The sequence below is a fragment of the Toxorhynchites rutilus genome, chromosome 3, assembly GCF_029784135.1.
Source record: "Toxorhynchites rutilus septentrionalis strain SRP chromosome 3, ASM2978413v1, whole genome shotgun sequence".
In the NCBI taxonomy this organism is placed as follows: Eukaryota; Metazoa; Arthropoda; class Insecta; order Diptera; family Culicidae; genus Toxorhynchites; species Toxorhynchites rutilus.
The window spans coordinates 139,045,000-139,060,840 of NC_073746.1; the positions used below are offsets into that span (position 1 = coordinate 139,045,000).

The window sequence follows — 15,841 nt, forward strand, 5'->3', positions numbered from 1 at the left end:
CACTCGCATTCGTTGGTAGAAATACAGAGAAAATCCTTCAACCACAACAACCACCGACTTCCTGCTAACTAGGGACAACCATCATCCCCACTTTAACCCTTTAACGGGTACCGGCATCAATATTGCTACCAACGATTTTATTTTTTTCCCTTCTTTAACAATAAATTATCACTTCTTTAATAAATTATCTCTTCTACCTTTTGCGGTAACTTGATCTGATGTCTAGCAACATGCCTGATTTTTTTGAGCGCTATTCATTTTGGAGCCATTTTTGTGTTAACAACCCCCATTTTAGAGCAGCAAGAGCAAATTTCCCGTAAAGTTATTGAAAAACAGTCATTTTGTTGAAGTTTTCAATACATATGAACTGTTTAGGACTTGTTGACTCTGATCATGAATTTTATTAGTTGTTTTTGTTGAAACTAACATCAAAATTGCAAATACAACATTTTTACCATCAAATGTTTTCCGCTAGCCGGGCAGTGGCAACTATATTGTCACCAATTTTTTCAATGTGTTTGATTGTTTTGCGTATTGAAATGAATGTTTTGTGTATTTTAGCATATAAACATGTCGCTGTAATGGAGTTTGACAATTATATTGCCACCAACAATTTGCGCTAACTGGGGAGGTGGCATCTATATTGCCACCAACATTTTACGCTAGCCGGGCAGGTGACAACTATATTGCCACCATTTTTTGCAATATTTTTTATTGTTTTGCGTATTGAACAAAATGTTTTGTGTATTTTAGCATCTAAACATGTCGTTGTAATGGAGTTTGGCAATTATATTGTCACCAACATTTTACGCTAACCGGGCAGGTGGCATCTATATTGCCACCAACATTTTGCGCTAGCCGGGCAGTTACTATATTGCCACCATTTTTTTCCAATGTTTTTGATTGTTTTGCGTATTGAAAAAAATATGTTTTGTGTATTTTAGCATCTAAACATGTCGTTTTATTGGAGTTTGCGTTGATTACATGCCTAGTTGTCCCGGCCCGTAAAAGGGTTACACAAAGTGAAAACTTTCGTGCAATCACCGCCCTGAATGCCGCCTACAAAGTGCTTTCCCAAATCATCTTCCGTCGTCTATCGCCACTGACAAACAGATTCGTGGGAAGTTATCATGCCGGCTTCATCGAAGGTCGGTCTACTTCTGACCAAATCTTCACCTTGCGGCAGATTCTCCAGAAATGCCGTGAGTACAGAGTCCCCACGCACCATCTATTCATCGACTTTAAAGCCGCATATGATTCAATAACACGAAAAGAGCTATTCAGAATCATGGACGAAAACGGCTTCCACGTGAGGCTGACAAGACTGATCAAGGCTACGATGGAATACAGTGCTGTGTGCGAATTTCGGTTAGATTATCTGATCCATTTGAGTCCCCCAGGGGGCTTCGCCAAGGTGATGGTCTCTCTTGCCTACTGTTCAACATCGCGCTAGAGGGTGTTATGAGACGAGCGGCGTTTAATTTGCGTGGTACGATTTTCAATAGATCCAGTCAATTCATCTGCTTCGCTGATGACGTAGACATTGTCGGCAGAACATTTGAGACGGTAGCTGAACATTATACTAGGCTTAAGCACGAGGCAGAGAGAATTGGACTGAAAATCAATGCGTCTAGAACCAAATACATGCTGGTTTTCGGATCCGAGCACGACAGGACCCGATTAGGTAGTAGTGTAATGATCGACGGCGATGAGTTCAAGGTAGTGGACCAATTTGTCTACCTTGGCTCAATGGTAAAGGTCTGACAATGATACCAGCCGCGAGATTCGGAGACGCATCATCAATGGCAGTCGTACCTATAGTCTCCACAAACACTTAAGGTCAAACAGACTTAGCAGTCGTGCGAAATGTTCCCTGTACTACAAAACGCTCATAAGACCGGTTGTCCTCTACGGGCACGAGACGTGGACAATACTCGAAGAGGACCTGCGAGTCTTTGAACGGCGGGTGTTAAGAACCATCTTCGGCGGTGTACAGGAGGACGGCGTATGGAGGCGAAGGATGAATCACGAGCTCACGTGACTCACCGGCGAACCCAGTATCCAGAAAGTGATCAAAGCTGGAAGAATACGCTGGGCAGGACATGTTGCAAGAATGTCGGACAACTATCCTCCAAAAATGGTGTTCATCGGGAATCCGGCTGGTACGAGACGACGAGGAGCACAACGAGCAAGGTGGTTAGAACAAGTGGACCATGATATGGTGAGCACGGGGTGCCCGCGGAATTGAAGGGAGATAGCCACGAACCGAGTTAATTGGAGAAAAATTGTGAATCAGGCCATGTTGTAAAGACGTTAAGCCAAAATAAATAAATAAAACTCGTTTTCTGGAGTCCATCAACGAGAACCAGTCCTCGGAGGATCTTTGGCGCAGTTTTATTGCATTTGATGGAAAAAGGAGACCACACAACTCTATTCTTCAGGTGAACGGTATAACTCTCAGCGACCTGGTAGATATTTCGAACACGCTCGGAGAATATTTTGCGGGACTGTGGTCCATCTCCGAATATGATCCCGAGTTTGTACGCCGATAGAGAGCAAATACCACTTTGGTCAGCAATGTCGAGGTTCCAGGGAGCCGTCGAAATAATCCGGAATTTCACCATCGGGGAATTTTCCATCGCCCTACGTTCCGCGGAAGGTGAGTCAACCAGCACTGATGGTACCGGCTATAAGATGCTGAAACAGTGATCCCTGCTTGGGCAGTCCATCCTTCTCAGCATCTTCAATGACACAAACGAATATCCCGGAATATCCATACCTAAGATCGGCCAAAGCAGCAACTACGTCAAAGGCTAACACAAATTTCCTTAACTTATTGTTCATCCAAGATCCTGGAAAGAATGGCAATCAGACGCATGATCACCTTTCTGTCCGAAAACAGGAAATTGGACTATCGGCAGTTCGCCTTCCTGCCTGATGTGGGCACCAACATCTACTTCGCGACTCCGGAGACGTGTTAGCCGAAGCCAACAGGAATCGTCAGCACATGAAGTTTGTAGTGCTGGATCTGGAAAAGACGTACAACAGAACATGGATCCCATTAGTAAACTACCTCAGTTCATCAAGAACTTCGCCACACGCTGAACCTTTGAGGTCAAAATTGGAAACATCAGCTCCCGAATTTTCTATGAGGAGACAGGAGTGCCTCAAGGCTCCGTTCTAGCCGTCACTCTCTTTCTCGACCAAAAACTTAGCTTCCTCCGAAGATTCGGTTACGGTGGCCAAAGCTATCATCAGCAGCCGCCCCACCTATGACCGCTAGTTGATGTGTTTGCTCGGAGACAAGCTCCTAAAAACTCTGGCACCGATTTTTAACTAAGCACTACGGACTGTTTCCGGTCTCTTACCATCAACACTAGCCGCTCTGTCTTCGTTGAAATTGGGGAGCCCCATTTCGACCTAATCATCGACTTGGCCATCGGCAATTTTTTTGTCGAAAACCAGCAATAGGGGGAGACCCACCTTACCGCCCTCAGCAACACGTTTCTGCAGCGGGTGGTGCATTCCAACCTTCCCCCCGTGGCAAAACAATTCTGATTTGGGGCGAACGATTGGAGGTTCCCAACGATTCTCGTGGAGAACAGTATCAGGAACAACTTCCGAGCTGGGGTGAGTTTAACCTGTCTGCCAGAACATTTCAAGGCCATTATAGCAGAAAAATACCGTCGCCATGAAATCAGGTATACGAACGGCTCAAAAGGACTGTTAGGAGTTGGATATGGGATAAGTGACGGTAATAACAGACTGATTTCCAGCAAAAAAGTGGCGGAAATCTGCCAGGTCTTCTCGACAGAGGTGGCCAGCATTTTAGAGGCAACCACAACCCTATCCTCCAAGCCGCTGCTGGTCGTCTCCAATTCGGCATGTCCCATTCATGCTATCGGTGCGGCTAAGTCCAAACACCCATGGGCACAGTCCGTCAGTACCTATAAGTACCTATTGCCCGACACTGTGCTCATGTGAGTTCCCGGACAGAGTGGCTTCGCAGGGAATAAAGCGGCCGACCGATTTGCCGGTAACGGTCACACCGGACCGCTTTTCACTTGGGTGATACCGCTTGATCACATGAAGTTGTCGCAGAGAGAGGGCTTGTAAGCGTGCGAACGAAGCAACAAACTCGGTTGCGCGAAAGAATCAACCGTAATGAGGTTGGCTTGCACGTTACAGATTTCGAAGTAGAGTGTTGTGTGAATTTATCAAGAATAAACTGCATATACCGCCTTCGCACTAATTCCCTACGGAACGCGTAACGAACGGAGGTCGATCAATCTATCGAAATTGTTCCCTCAACAAGTTGATTCAACTGCCTTCGCACTTATTCCATACGGAACGAGTTTGAACAATTTGTCGAAATCTACTAAGCGGGAGGATCAACGAGAACAAAATCTTCACGAACTCCGAGCGCAAATTATACAATTATTGCTTCGAACGTTGGAAGTCTGGATGCTGCTGATCTCTCGTTAGCGGACTCAAGACTATATTCAAGGAACAACACGGGTCTCAATTCTACTTAAGAGAACTTCTGGTTGCAGAAGGCAACCTAATACTACTTACTTTATTCAATTTTGATCGGGTTTTTATACAGAATTTTTGCTTACATGATATATACTAATCCTAGGTCGAACATTGGAAGTGAAGGAGAAAGTGAGTAATGCTTCTTCATACAGTCAAAAATTCTACGTGTCACTCGGTCAAGAATCAGAGCGAACATCGATATCAATGATCCTTTTGTTTCTGTTTCAGCCACAACCGGCCTTTTGTTTTACGATCGCTCGCGTGCTCGCCTATTTTATGGTTTGTTTTGGTTCTATGTGCGTACTAAATTCTAAACTATATTCCCAGCTTAGTCAAACAAACATACTGTTACTAATTGTAATATTATTCCAAAATACTTTACATAAACATAAGTATGTTTTTTCGATGAAACACACACTGGACCAAATCACCCCACAGATGGTCCAAATCAACCCGCCACAAATTTTAATGTCCAAAAATCATCTCTTTTATTTTATGATATATTTGGTAGATTAAAGCTTGATATAATGATTAAAAATTATTGATTGAGAGAAAACAAGTGTAGCTTAGTATACAATGTGACATTTTTTATTTAGACCGTATTGGTTTGGAAATATTAGACAATTTGCTTAGGTGGTCCAAATTCCCCCCTTTTCCCCTACTCATGTCTCTCACTTATGCTGACAAGTACGGCTCTATTTTGAATGTTCAATTAATTTTTGACAACTTTTTTTTTACTTTCAACACATTTCGGCTGGTTCGTCACTTTTACTTCCATTTTTGGAAGAATGTCGGGAGTGAGAATTGAACTCGTGATCTCTGCGTCAGAGGTATGGATGTTACCACTACGCCAGATCGCCTCCCCTTTTTTGACAACTGCTTTTCTTACACGTGTTTTGATTCAGCTTTGATTTTTGTCTTGATTTTGTCTATGGCCATCTTCCCCCGAGTGGCCGTCTTCCTCCGCCTTCCGTAGCTGTTTCACATTAAAACATTTTTTTGCTGTATTATAGTGATTTTCAGCCTTTGGTTGGTTCATCACTTGGACCAACGGATTTATTCCGTTGGAAGATTGTTGGGAGTGAGAATTGAACTCGTGACCTTTAGCGTGAGAGGTATGGATGTTAACTACTGCGCCAGATCGCCTCCCAAATATTAAAACTTGTAGTGTTTTCTACGAGCTTCGAGGTCTTCAATGAGATAAATATAGGACATGTGGATTGTTCGTGACGTGGCAGTCAACGTGTTAAGGTTTCACGTTATCCGTGTTCCGAATTTAATGGAATTTTGTTGTGGTCAATCTTTGGTTCCCAGATGGCCGTGCCAGTCTGGTGCCAGTCTTTGTTCGGAAAATGTTGCCTGTGATGAGAGAACCCTGTATAGGTTTTCCGTCGTATTTGGAGTGATTCTCAGGCGTTTGACATTTCTTCGGGTGTTTCTGCGGGTGTCTTCCTTCAGTCTTCACTTGCTGGAATGGGTACAGCCCGATAGTTCCCTGATCCTTATAAATGAACATAATTTAGGCCTGCGTGTCAGGCCTCCGAAACCGAACGCGGGAAACCGAACGCGGCGATTGATCCTCGAAAGAGGGTGCACTTAAGCCAATCGCTTAAGAGAGGTCGGGTGGGTTGTCTTTTGAAACCCCGTCCGCCAAATATTGACAGTATCAATTGTATTACACCCATACCTTGCTTTACGGCCTAGATCCGTTCCACGAAACTTGGCCGCAAAGCGAAAAGCCGTTTGAGGGATCAATTATTGTAATACAAATTCATACAAATGCAATCGGATCGGTGCCATATTTATAAAATGGTTTATTAGCCAATATGCATTCTATCTTTTTATTTCATTTAAAATCGAAATTACATACATAACAAGTACATATAATACATTTGTACATTATTTTATAATAGACCGCGAAAACAAACAATAATTCATAAACAAAAATAAAACAACTTCATGTTACATGAAATATGTGTACACTTCAATTCCATACCAAACCACCACTATATCGATACTTCGATTATCTGAATTGGTTACGTAATCCAAAAGATACGAATTTTTGAAAAAAGTCTTTTTTGGAAAAACGGGAAAAAGTTGATTATTCGGAACACCTTAAAATGTAAATAAGCACCTCTATGGAAAAATAAGAAATACGGGTCAACTATTGCTCGACAAGGAACAAAACTATCAGTTTTTACGAAAATCTGAGAACCACTATAGCGGTTTGATGTATACCGGCATCGAAAAAACAATTGCCGTTTGCCGTAAATCGAAAATGTGCCTTAATTGAAGACGGCCGTTTTAGCGAAATGCCGTATAAAGAGTGGCCGTATAGCAAGGAATGGGTGTATTAACAGTACTTGTCAATTACGGGATACTGCTTAGAGTTTAATGAGCACCCCATGAGCAGGGTTATTAGGTGGAGCAGATGGCAGAGTTTGCGAGCGTAGTGTGCGTGATAGCATGCGCTGCCATAGCTACTTTTCACATCGTGACGTCAATATTTGTGTTTACATTTAATTACCTTCCACATCCATGTGAAAGCACTGCTGAAAGTTTTTTTTTATCAATTTAAAACAGATATTTTCTTGGAAGTACTAAATCACTAAATATGAGTATAATGTGAAAGTGTGCAGTGGATATTCGTGAAATGATATCGGAAAAGATTAATAAATTTTTGTGTGTCATTTTCACTCTCTCACCTTCATAGAAACAAACCAATTTTCGTTATTTTTTCGCGATGATATGATGATATTTTCAAGGCTCCCAGTGTCGGTAGGGTAGATAGGGGCAATACGACCAGGCGGGGCGAAATGAGCCAGCCTTCGTTTGGGCTTGTTTTTGAACAATGAACACTTATTTTCCAACAATTGTAAAGGGTGTGTCACATCAAATTGCATCACGGAAAAAACGCTGTAGAAATTTAATCAGCTTTCGCTTATAATCAGATAAGAGTGTACAGATCACGTTGGGCATGCTTCACTGTCAATTTATCGTAAATTTGGAAAACTGTCGTCGATCGAAAAAGAGCGTCGTGAATTAATCCTGTGCACTCATTTCGAGAACCCGGAGTTGTCACATCGGGACATCGGTAAGATGCTGGGAATCGTCCAATCCACGTTCAGCAGAGTACTAAAACGATACTTTGAGAACCTAACCATCGACCGGAAGGTGAAGAACGGCAAAAATGGATGCTCCGTCAGTGAAAAAGATCACAAGCGCGTAGTTAAGCAGTTTAGACGTGATCCGAGAAGTTCGGTCCGGGATGTCGCCAATAAGCTGAATTTGTCAAGTTCATTCGTCCAGCGGACCAAGCAGCGGGAGGGCCTGCGTACATACAAGGTTCAGAAGGCTCCTAACCGCGACGAAAGGCAAAACATGGTGGGGAAGACGCGAGCCCGGAAGCTGTAAACCGAAATGCTGACGAAGCCGCATTGCCTGGTAATGGACGACGAAACCTACGTCAAAGCGGACTTTCGTCAGCTGCCGGGCCTGTTGTTCTTCTCCGCAGAGGACAAATTCAGCGTTCCGGAGGAGATTCGCAAGCAGAAACAATCCAAGTTTGCCAAAAAGTACATGGTGTGGCAAGCGATCGGCTCTTGCGGAAAGCGGAGCGCCCCCTTCGTGATGACCGGCACGGTAAACGGGCACGTTTACCTTGAGGAGTGCCTACAGAAGCGCTTACTACCACTATTGAAGCAGCACGAGGGACCGACTATCTTCTGGCCGGATCTCGCTTCGTGCCACTATTCAAAGGACGTGTTGGAGTGGTACGAAGCCAACGGGGTCACCTTTGTGCCAAAGGAAATGAACCCGCCCAACGCGCCGGAGCTTCGCCCAATAGAGAAATATTGGGCGATTATAAAGCAGGCCCTCCGGCAGAACCCAAAAGTTGTCAAATCGGAGGCGGACTTCAAGAGAAAATGGATTTCTGTTCAAAAAAAACTACAACCTGACGTTGTACAGAACCTTATGGACGGGGTAAAGAGGAAGGTGCGAGCATACGGGCTTGGGCTCGAAGTATGAATAAAAAGAAAATGCCAAAAGTTGTTTAATCGTTTTTATTTTACTGTCTAAAATTTTCAAAAGGATCGGTCTACTGGGCGAATTTCTACAGCGTTTTTTCCGTGATGCAATTTGATGTGACACACCCTTTATTATAAATACAGGGTAACTTCGATATAACGTACACTTTACTTTCAAAATTGTACGTAGTACAAAATGACCAGATGGTCAGAGGTCTAACGCGGGACACAAAAAACAAAACGTTATATGTATACGTTATGTGCAAATAAACCATAGTTTAGCGAGTCTCGTTTATTCATGAAACTCTTAACATATGCCCTTGCAATTAAACCTGATTTGTGTTAATTATTTCTAAGTATCGTCACACAGTTGTGATTTTTCGGTGGTTTAGATTTTGTTTACGCTTGAAAATCACTCGAAAATGCTCAGACAGAGCATTTAAGCCTGGCAAGCAAGATTCTACAATTTTCATGCCATTTATTTCATGAGCATTTGTGCCTGGCTGGCAAGCCAATTTTCTCTGAAATTCCAATCCATTTTTCATCGATTTTAGTGTTATCGTATGTATTAAAAATAATGGACTATTTTCGGATGGCGATGAAAAAAAATACAAAAAATAATTCAATTGAACAAATTTTCCTTAAATATTACGTTCATTAAGCCTACAACAAAAATGATTCAAGGCTATTGATTCGCAGCAGCAGCACTGTCAAGCAACTTGATGATGTCCGCCAGATATAGCCGATCTGGTATTCACAACATCCTTTCCCTGTCGCTCCTTGAGCCGGAAGATCGAAGCAACCGGCCAAACGGTGCTGGAGAATCGGGACAAAATGGACCTTTTTCTGCGGAAGCTTCAGACGAGCCCGGCCGTATTCTTTTTCACTGGTGAAAAATTTCTTTTCGTGCTCATAATGAAAGACGAGACGTACTTCATATTAGAATTCAATGAATGGCAGGGGACCGGGTACGTTCCCCAGGTAAGCGATTACGTCGATATATCATCCATATCAAGTTCTCGAAGAAGGTCCTTCTCTGACAGACGAGAAGAGAGTGTCCAAGTCGCTCTTCTCTTGAGTCATGTGAAACGGGGAACGAGTACGAAGTGCTTGCCGAAAGTTGCGAAGGTGATGTGGTCTTTATGCCGAACCTGAGATCGGCCCATTATGCCAAAAGATCACTGTATAATGGATCGGCTGGAGATAAACATTGTCGTGAAGACCTCCAACCAGAGATGCATGAAACCAGATTATCTGACGAATTTATGAAATTACAACGAGATTAAGTTTGATGAACACCATTGCTTTATTGAGGATAATTGTATGTAGAGGTATCCCCAGAGTTATTATGTAGGAATACCTTTCAGAGAGTAAAATCACTCAAGAGAAAATTTCAATATAAAAAAAAAAACTATCGTAAATATATCTATATATTATAATATATCCGTACTGAATATCATAAATCATATCATAAAAATTAGGAAAAATTCAAGAAGTCTTCCACTGCTGATATGCTTTTCTCATTTGTTGAGTAAAGATTCAAATTATGTTTTTGTTTTTCAAAAATCGACATCAACTTTTCGGACAACCCATTATGAGGTATCCTGATTTATCCTGATTTTTTTTTCATTCCTCCTGATTTTTTAAAATTATAGTTGGCAACCCTGCCTCCAACCTTCCCGACATCCCTCAGCTGCGACCGATACAAAACTTTTAGGCGAATGGCCGAAATGGAGAGATAGCTGACTACCAACGCCACGGAAAGGTAAAATAACACGTCGGCCAACTTCCGTAAGGCCCCGGTGCTTCATTTGCGATACTTCATCAAACAACCCTGCCTCTTCCTGTCCAGTATACACTAGAAATTCCGGTTTACTTAACACGTTAAGTCCTGACCGAGCTAGGGGACCAAAGATGTACTTTTCGTCTGACCCACGTTGGTCCCTGCGGATCAATAGGGGGGTTTTATAAAAATCATATTCCAATTTTGTGGCTGTCGTTTCCAGTTGACACTCTCTAAACTCTCTAAAGGCCACTGTCGGCGCGATGAAACTAGCTCAACGTATTAATCGTTGAACGCATTGGAAGCGCTCTTGAACAGTCTGCCAAATAAAAGTATCATTCTGAGCTTCATCCATTTAAGAAAATCCTCATGATCAAATTGTAATATTGAAATATATTGATATCGCGGGACATTTTCGTTCCTTTTGCCAAATGCGGGACGTTTCGCGGGACGTAATCTTACGCGGGACATTTTGTTGAAATGAAAAATGGACGTCTGGTCAGTTTAACGTAGTATCGAATTGTACGTTATATCGAAGCATAATAAAAACTCAGAAACATAGCTTTTATTACTTTATCGTGTTGCTGTTTGGGTAAGGTTAATGAATAAATTTAACTAGAAATGAAAGCCACGATGTTTCCCTTCGTACTGTTGATTAAAGCTTGATTCATTTAAATTTTGTAATCACAAAACCAGATGTATTTCGGGATTGGTTAAAGGTACAAAATATGTTTTAGTATAAAAATACAGATAATTTATTGTTCCGACAGAAAAAAATATTCAAAAATTTTTTTCTTGACACTACGTACTACGTGTACGTTATATCGAGGTAAAATGTAGGTTATATCGGGGGGAAGTTATAACGAGGGTACGATATATCGAAGTTTCCCTGTACTCTTATTAGATGTCTTCGTGAAAACCGTTTCCAAATTCAATTGTTGTATAAAGATATTGAAAGAAATCTCACACTGACTGATTATCACGAAAAACATATAAAAAAGCAGTCAACTGTATGCTTCATACTGTAATTTATGACTCTGCTCTTCATATCAATTCGTACTATTATTATTACTGAACATTTCCACTGATTTGTAAAAAGGTCAGTTTCATGTAAAAGATCAGTTCATTTTTATTGGGCGGAATGGCCATACCTGCTTGGGGCAGTATGACCAGGTATTTTTTCAACATAACCTGTAAATACAGCTGTCAAAATTTGTAAACATAGTTGGAAATAGCTAGATGTGGAATCATATAGAATCATACCAGAACATCCGATCGTAATAAGTAGTCACAGACCAGTTTAAACGCGGCAATCGTAGCAGTGAAGAGTCAGTGCGACATGCAGCGTTAGAGTATTGTGTCCCGCGAGAAACACTTAAATGTTATTTACGTTGTGCAGATCTTTGCAGCTCCAGCTGTTCGGATCATTTAGTAATGTTTTTTACGACGGAGCAAGAGAACGAGCTTGTAGATTATATTCTCTCTATGGAACAACTGTTCTACGGTGTTACGACGAAAGAAATCCGGAAGCTGGCGTAGGATTTGACTGAAAGGAATGGTATTTATCACCCTTTCAATAGCCAAAAGCAATTAACCGGAATAGATTAGTTGACTTCACCAGAAGTAACTTCCGACGCCAGGGCACACGCATTCAATCGCGTTGCAGTCGGGAAACTCTACGATTTGGTGGAGTACGTACAGCAGAAATGCAACATCCCACCAGTAAGGCAATTAAACGTCGATGAGACATCAGTGATTCCAGTAACTATCTTTTATCGATAGGAGAAGGAAGTAAACTAAAAATTATTATCTTCATTACCTGTTGAATGAAGATAAGAATTTTTAGCAGACCAAAATTCCAAAATCCTAGCAAAGCAGGGAAAAAGGCAGATGAGCGCTGAGTGCTGAGCACGGAATAACGATTATAGAATCTTCCACAGGACACCCTATGTTGCTACCGTGGGACACAATTCAGCTCATCTACGGACGGCGATGGATGCAATCAATGCTATCAATGCCACTGACTGCACAGATATTCCCGAGGACTAAGGACTGTTCTCTGGACCTTTTTGCTCCTTAAATGATGGAAGTAAGTCACAATGCAATAATCATGTTTTAAAAAACAATCGGTTATAAGATTTCATGCGCATTTTGGCTCATTTGGCATCAAAATGTGAGTTATTTTAACATTTTTCCGTTTCTTCCTTATACATTCCATATTGGAGGCAATTAACGGCGCACAATATTTTGTTTACCAATACAAATAGTGATTGATTCGAAATTTTTAGACTTAACAGTCTATTTCATGAGCAGTAGGATTTTATTCCTGAACGCGACGCTGAATATTATTTTCATTTGCCACTTCGTTGAAACAGTCCCAAAAGGTTTCGTGAGTTTTGCGTGTATGGTTCGATTCAGTTGGATCTCTTTTGCTTCGCAACAAGCGAAATTATCTCGGATATAGAGCAGAGGCCGAAACTTGTTAATTTTTGTTATTTCTTTTTGATTGATTGTGAAGTAAGTTTACCCTTCCTCAGATTATAATCCCTGAAGACAATTCATCCAACCATGTCCATGATTGATGTTCTTTGCATATTTAAATTTGTAGTCCCTACTCTTACTCGTCCAGTATGAAAACTATTCCCATGTATCCATAAAAATCCCATCATTGTATCAGAATATCCTTATCAGAAAAAAAATCTATTCAAGATTCTCTGCGGAAAACCTTCATTCTTCATTAAAGCATATTGATTCTAAATGCAAAACTTAATCATCGTTTATTATTTTTATGTAAAAATGTGTTTATTTCTCTCTAAAATGTGATCCTTTATTTGCTTCATGCGGTTCCACGAACCGAGAGTTTATGCAAGTAGCAAAACTGCCGGATTCGTGATCCAAATGAAGGGTGTTTTCTGTAGAACCGCTCATTTTCCTCATGCGCGCTTGCGCTTTCAACAGAGCGCGCGCGTGTCCCGGACAACCTCACAGGCAAACATTACCTTGTTTGTTCAAGTTACAAAGTTCTATCAACAAATGTGCAAAAATGAAGTTTAAAATTTACACCACGAAGGAAACCAAATTCAAGGAAGCTATTTCGGCACTAGGCTGGTGCAATAACGAGGAGATTTACAGCTGCAGTGATGACCACCAGCTGTACAAGTGGACTTCCACGAACCGAGAGTTTATGCAAGTAGCAAAACTGCCAGAGGATTTTAGCCCAACTGATTTGCACTGGCTACTGCCGAAGGGAGCTGTCGTGAGCGGATCTGGTGGGGCCGGTAGTAAGAGCAGTGACACTTTACTGATTACCAGCTCCGATGGACGATTTATCATCTTGAGCAAGAGTGCTCGAGTAGAGCGAAACGTTGCAGCTCATAATGCTTCAATAGTTTCCGGACGTTGGAGTCCCGATGGAGCTGGATTACTGACGGCCGGCGAAGATGGCGTGATCAAGATTTGGTCACGATCGGGGATGCTCCGTTCGACGGTGGTACAACATGAGGGCCAAATCCGAAGTGCTAGATGGGCTCCGAACGCCTCGGCCATCGCTTATTGTCAGGGATCATTCGTTGCGATTAAACCTTTGGCTGCGAATAGCAAATTGACAAAGTGGAGGGCTCATGATGGATTAGTACTATGCATTACGTGGTCTAGTAATACTGACTTGATAGCATCGGGTGGAGAGGATTGCCGGTACAAAATTTGGGACACACAGGGGGCTAATATTTATACCAGCGTTAGTGATGACTACGCTATTACCTCGCTCGATTTCAGCCCAGATGGGGAGCTACTTGCTGCGGGAGGATTTAATATGCTTAAACTGTGCCACTATTCAGGGGTAAGGGAAACTTCAATGTATATTGAGGGTTTCATTTTTCGATGTGAATACATTTAATGATCAAACTCAAATCATTTCAGTGGGGACACAGTATCAATCGTTTCAACCAAGCGGTTGTTGGTTCACTATTCAACATTGCGTGGTCCTCGGATGGAACACAAGTTTCCGCATGTACAAGTACGGGAATCATACTGTTTGGGCACATCATAGAGCGGGAACTACGCAACCGTAATCTTAAAGCGGTTACCACTGGGCGGAAAACGATTACATTACATGACATTGTGGCAAGAACCATGGATACATTGGATTTTTCCGAACGCATCATTAAATGGGAGCTAGGATATGGCCATCTAGTGGTGGCGGTGCCCCATCAAGTGCACATTTTCAACGAGAACTATATCAACACGCCAATCATTATAGATGGAAGGGCAGAGATCAAAATAATAATCTTGGGTAAAAAGTATGATAATTCTTATAATTAAGTCACCTTTTACGCTTTCACAATCAGACAATTCTTTCAGAAATTTCGTCTTGGTAGACAACACCTCCATATGGATCTACACCTACACCGGTCGTCTACACCTCAATCCTCGATTTCCTGCATCTCAATCGCAAATTCCCCATCTCAATAATCGCTGTATATCACTCGGTTTAGATACGCTAGCCATCCGAGACTATTCAGACCAATCTGTGATCCACGTATTCGATCTGCTGCCGGGAGCTACCAGACAAGAAGAACCATACACTATTCAGAACAAATCATCCTTGGTGGAAGTAGCGGTATGCCGTTTCGGGAACCCGGACGATCAGTATCTCGTTTTCATCGACGAGAATCGGGATCTGTTCATCACTTGTGTAAGAAGTGGACCTGAATATATAATACAAAAGATCGGAACGCAGGTTTGCACTGTGATGTGGTCAAGCGACACGAACATCCTCGTGGGCCTCCATGACTCGTGTTACAGTGTTTGGTACTGTCCAGGAGAAGCCTGCACCGATCCAACTCTGATTGCCCTCACAACATTCTCCTTCGATACCAGCGAGTTTGGAAAGAACATATCGTTGGAAAACTTTGAAGGTGCAAACGTCACATTGCGAAGCTCCGGTGCAATATTTACGGTTTCGGTAAAATCGTACTGCGTAATACTGCACAAGCTCTTTGCGGACAATGCATGGGAGCGAGCGTTGAAACTCTGTCGCCTGGTTCAGAACCAGATTCTGTGGGCAATCCTTGCAGCGATGGCGTCTAAAAGAAATCAGCTGGAAATAAGTGAGGAAGCTTATTCTGCAGCGTTGCAAATCGATAAGGTCAACTATCTTTCCTTCATGAAGGACTTAGCCCAGGCTAGTCCGGAACAAATGGCAGAAAATTCGATCATGAACGGCAGAATCAAAGAAGCGGAGATCATTTTGCTTCACAATAATAAAATTCATGAGGTTATAATGTTCTGCCTGAGGATGCATCGGTGGGCGCGTGCCTTGGAGATTGCCCAGAAGCATGAAACGGATTTGGAAATTGTGATGAGGGAAAGGAAGAAATATTTGCATGCCCTGGGGCGAGAGGAATATGATCCAAGTTATCTAAGTTTACAATAATACTTAAGTGATTAAGTGATATTGTTTAAAATAAAACTTCATGTGTCATTAAGAAATTGA

At 42.0% G+C, this 15,841-nt stretch overlaps 1 protein-coding gene across 11 annotated transcripts; it reads left to right on the forward strand.

Moving 5' to 3' along the window:
• Window positions 1-11,569: 11,569 nt before the first annotated feature.
• Window positions 11,570-15,841, forward strand: LOC129775640 (intraflagellar transport protein 80 homolog). 11 transcript variants are annotated; one of them, XM_055780610.1, is made up of 5 exons: window positions 11,570-12,108; window positions 12,276-12,436; window positions 13,266-14,185; window positions 14,266-14,645; window positions 14,707-15,841. In XM_055780610.1, the coding sequence occupies exons 3-5, from the start codon at window positions 13,283-13,285 to the stop codon at window positions 15,779-15,781; spliced, it is 2,358 nt and encodes a 785-aa protein (XP_055636585.1). In that variant the 5' UTR covers window positions 11,570-12,108; window positions 12,276-12,436; window positions 13,266-13,282; the 3' UTR covers window positions 15,782-15,841. The 11 variants fall into 11 exon arrangements, with proteins under 11 accessions (XP_055636585.1, XP_055636587.1, XP_055636589.1 ...); XM_055780612.1 differs by having other exon boundaries at window positions 12,288-12,436; XM_055780614.1 differs by having other exon boundaries at window positions 11,570-12,069.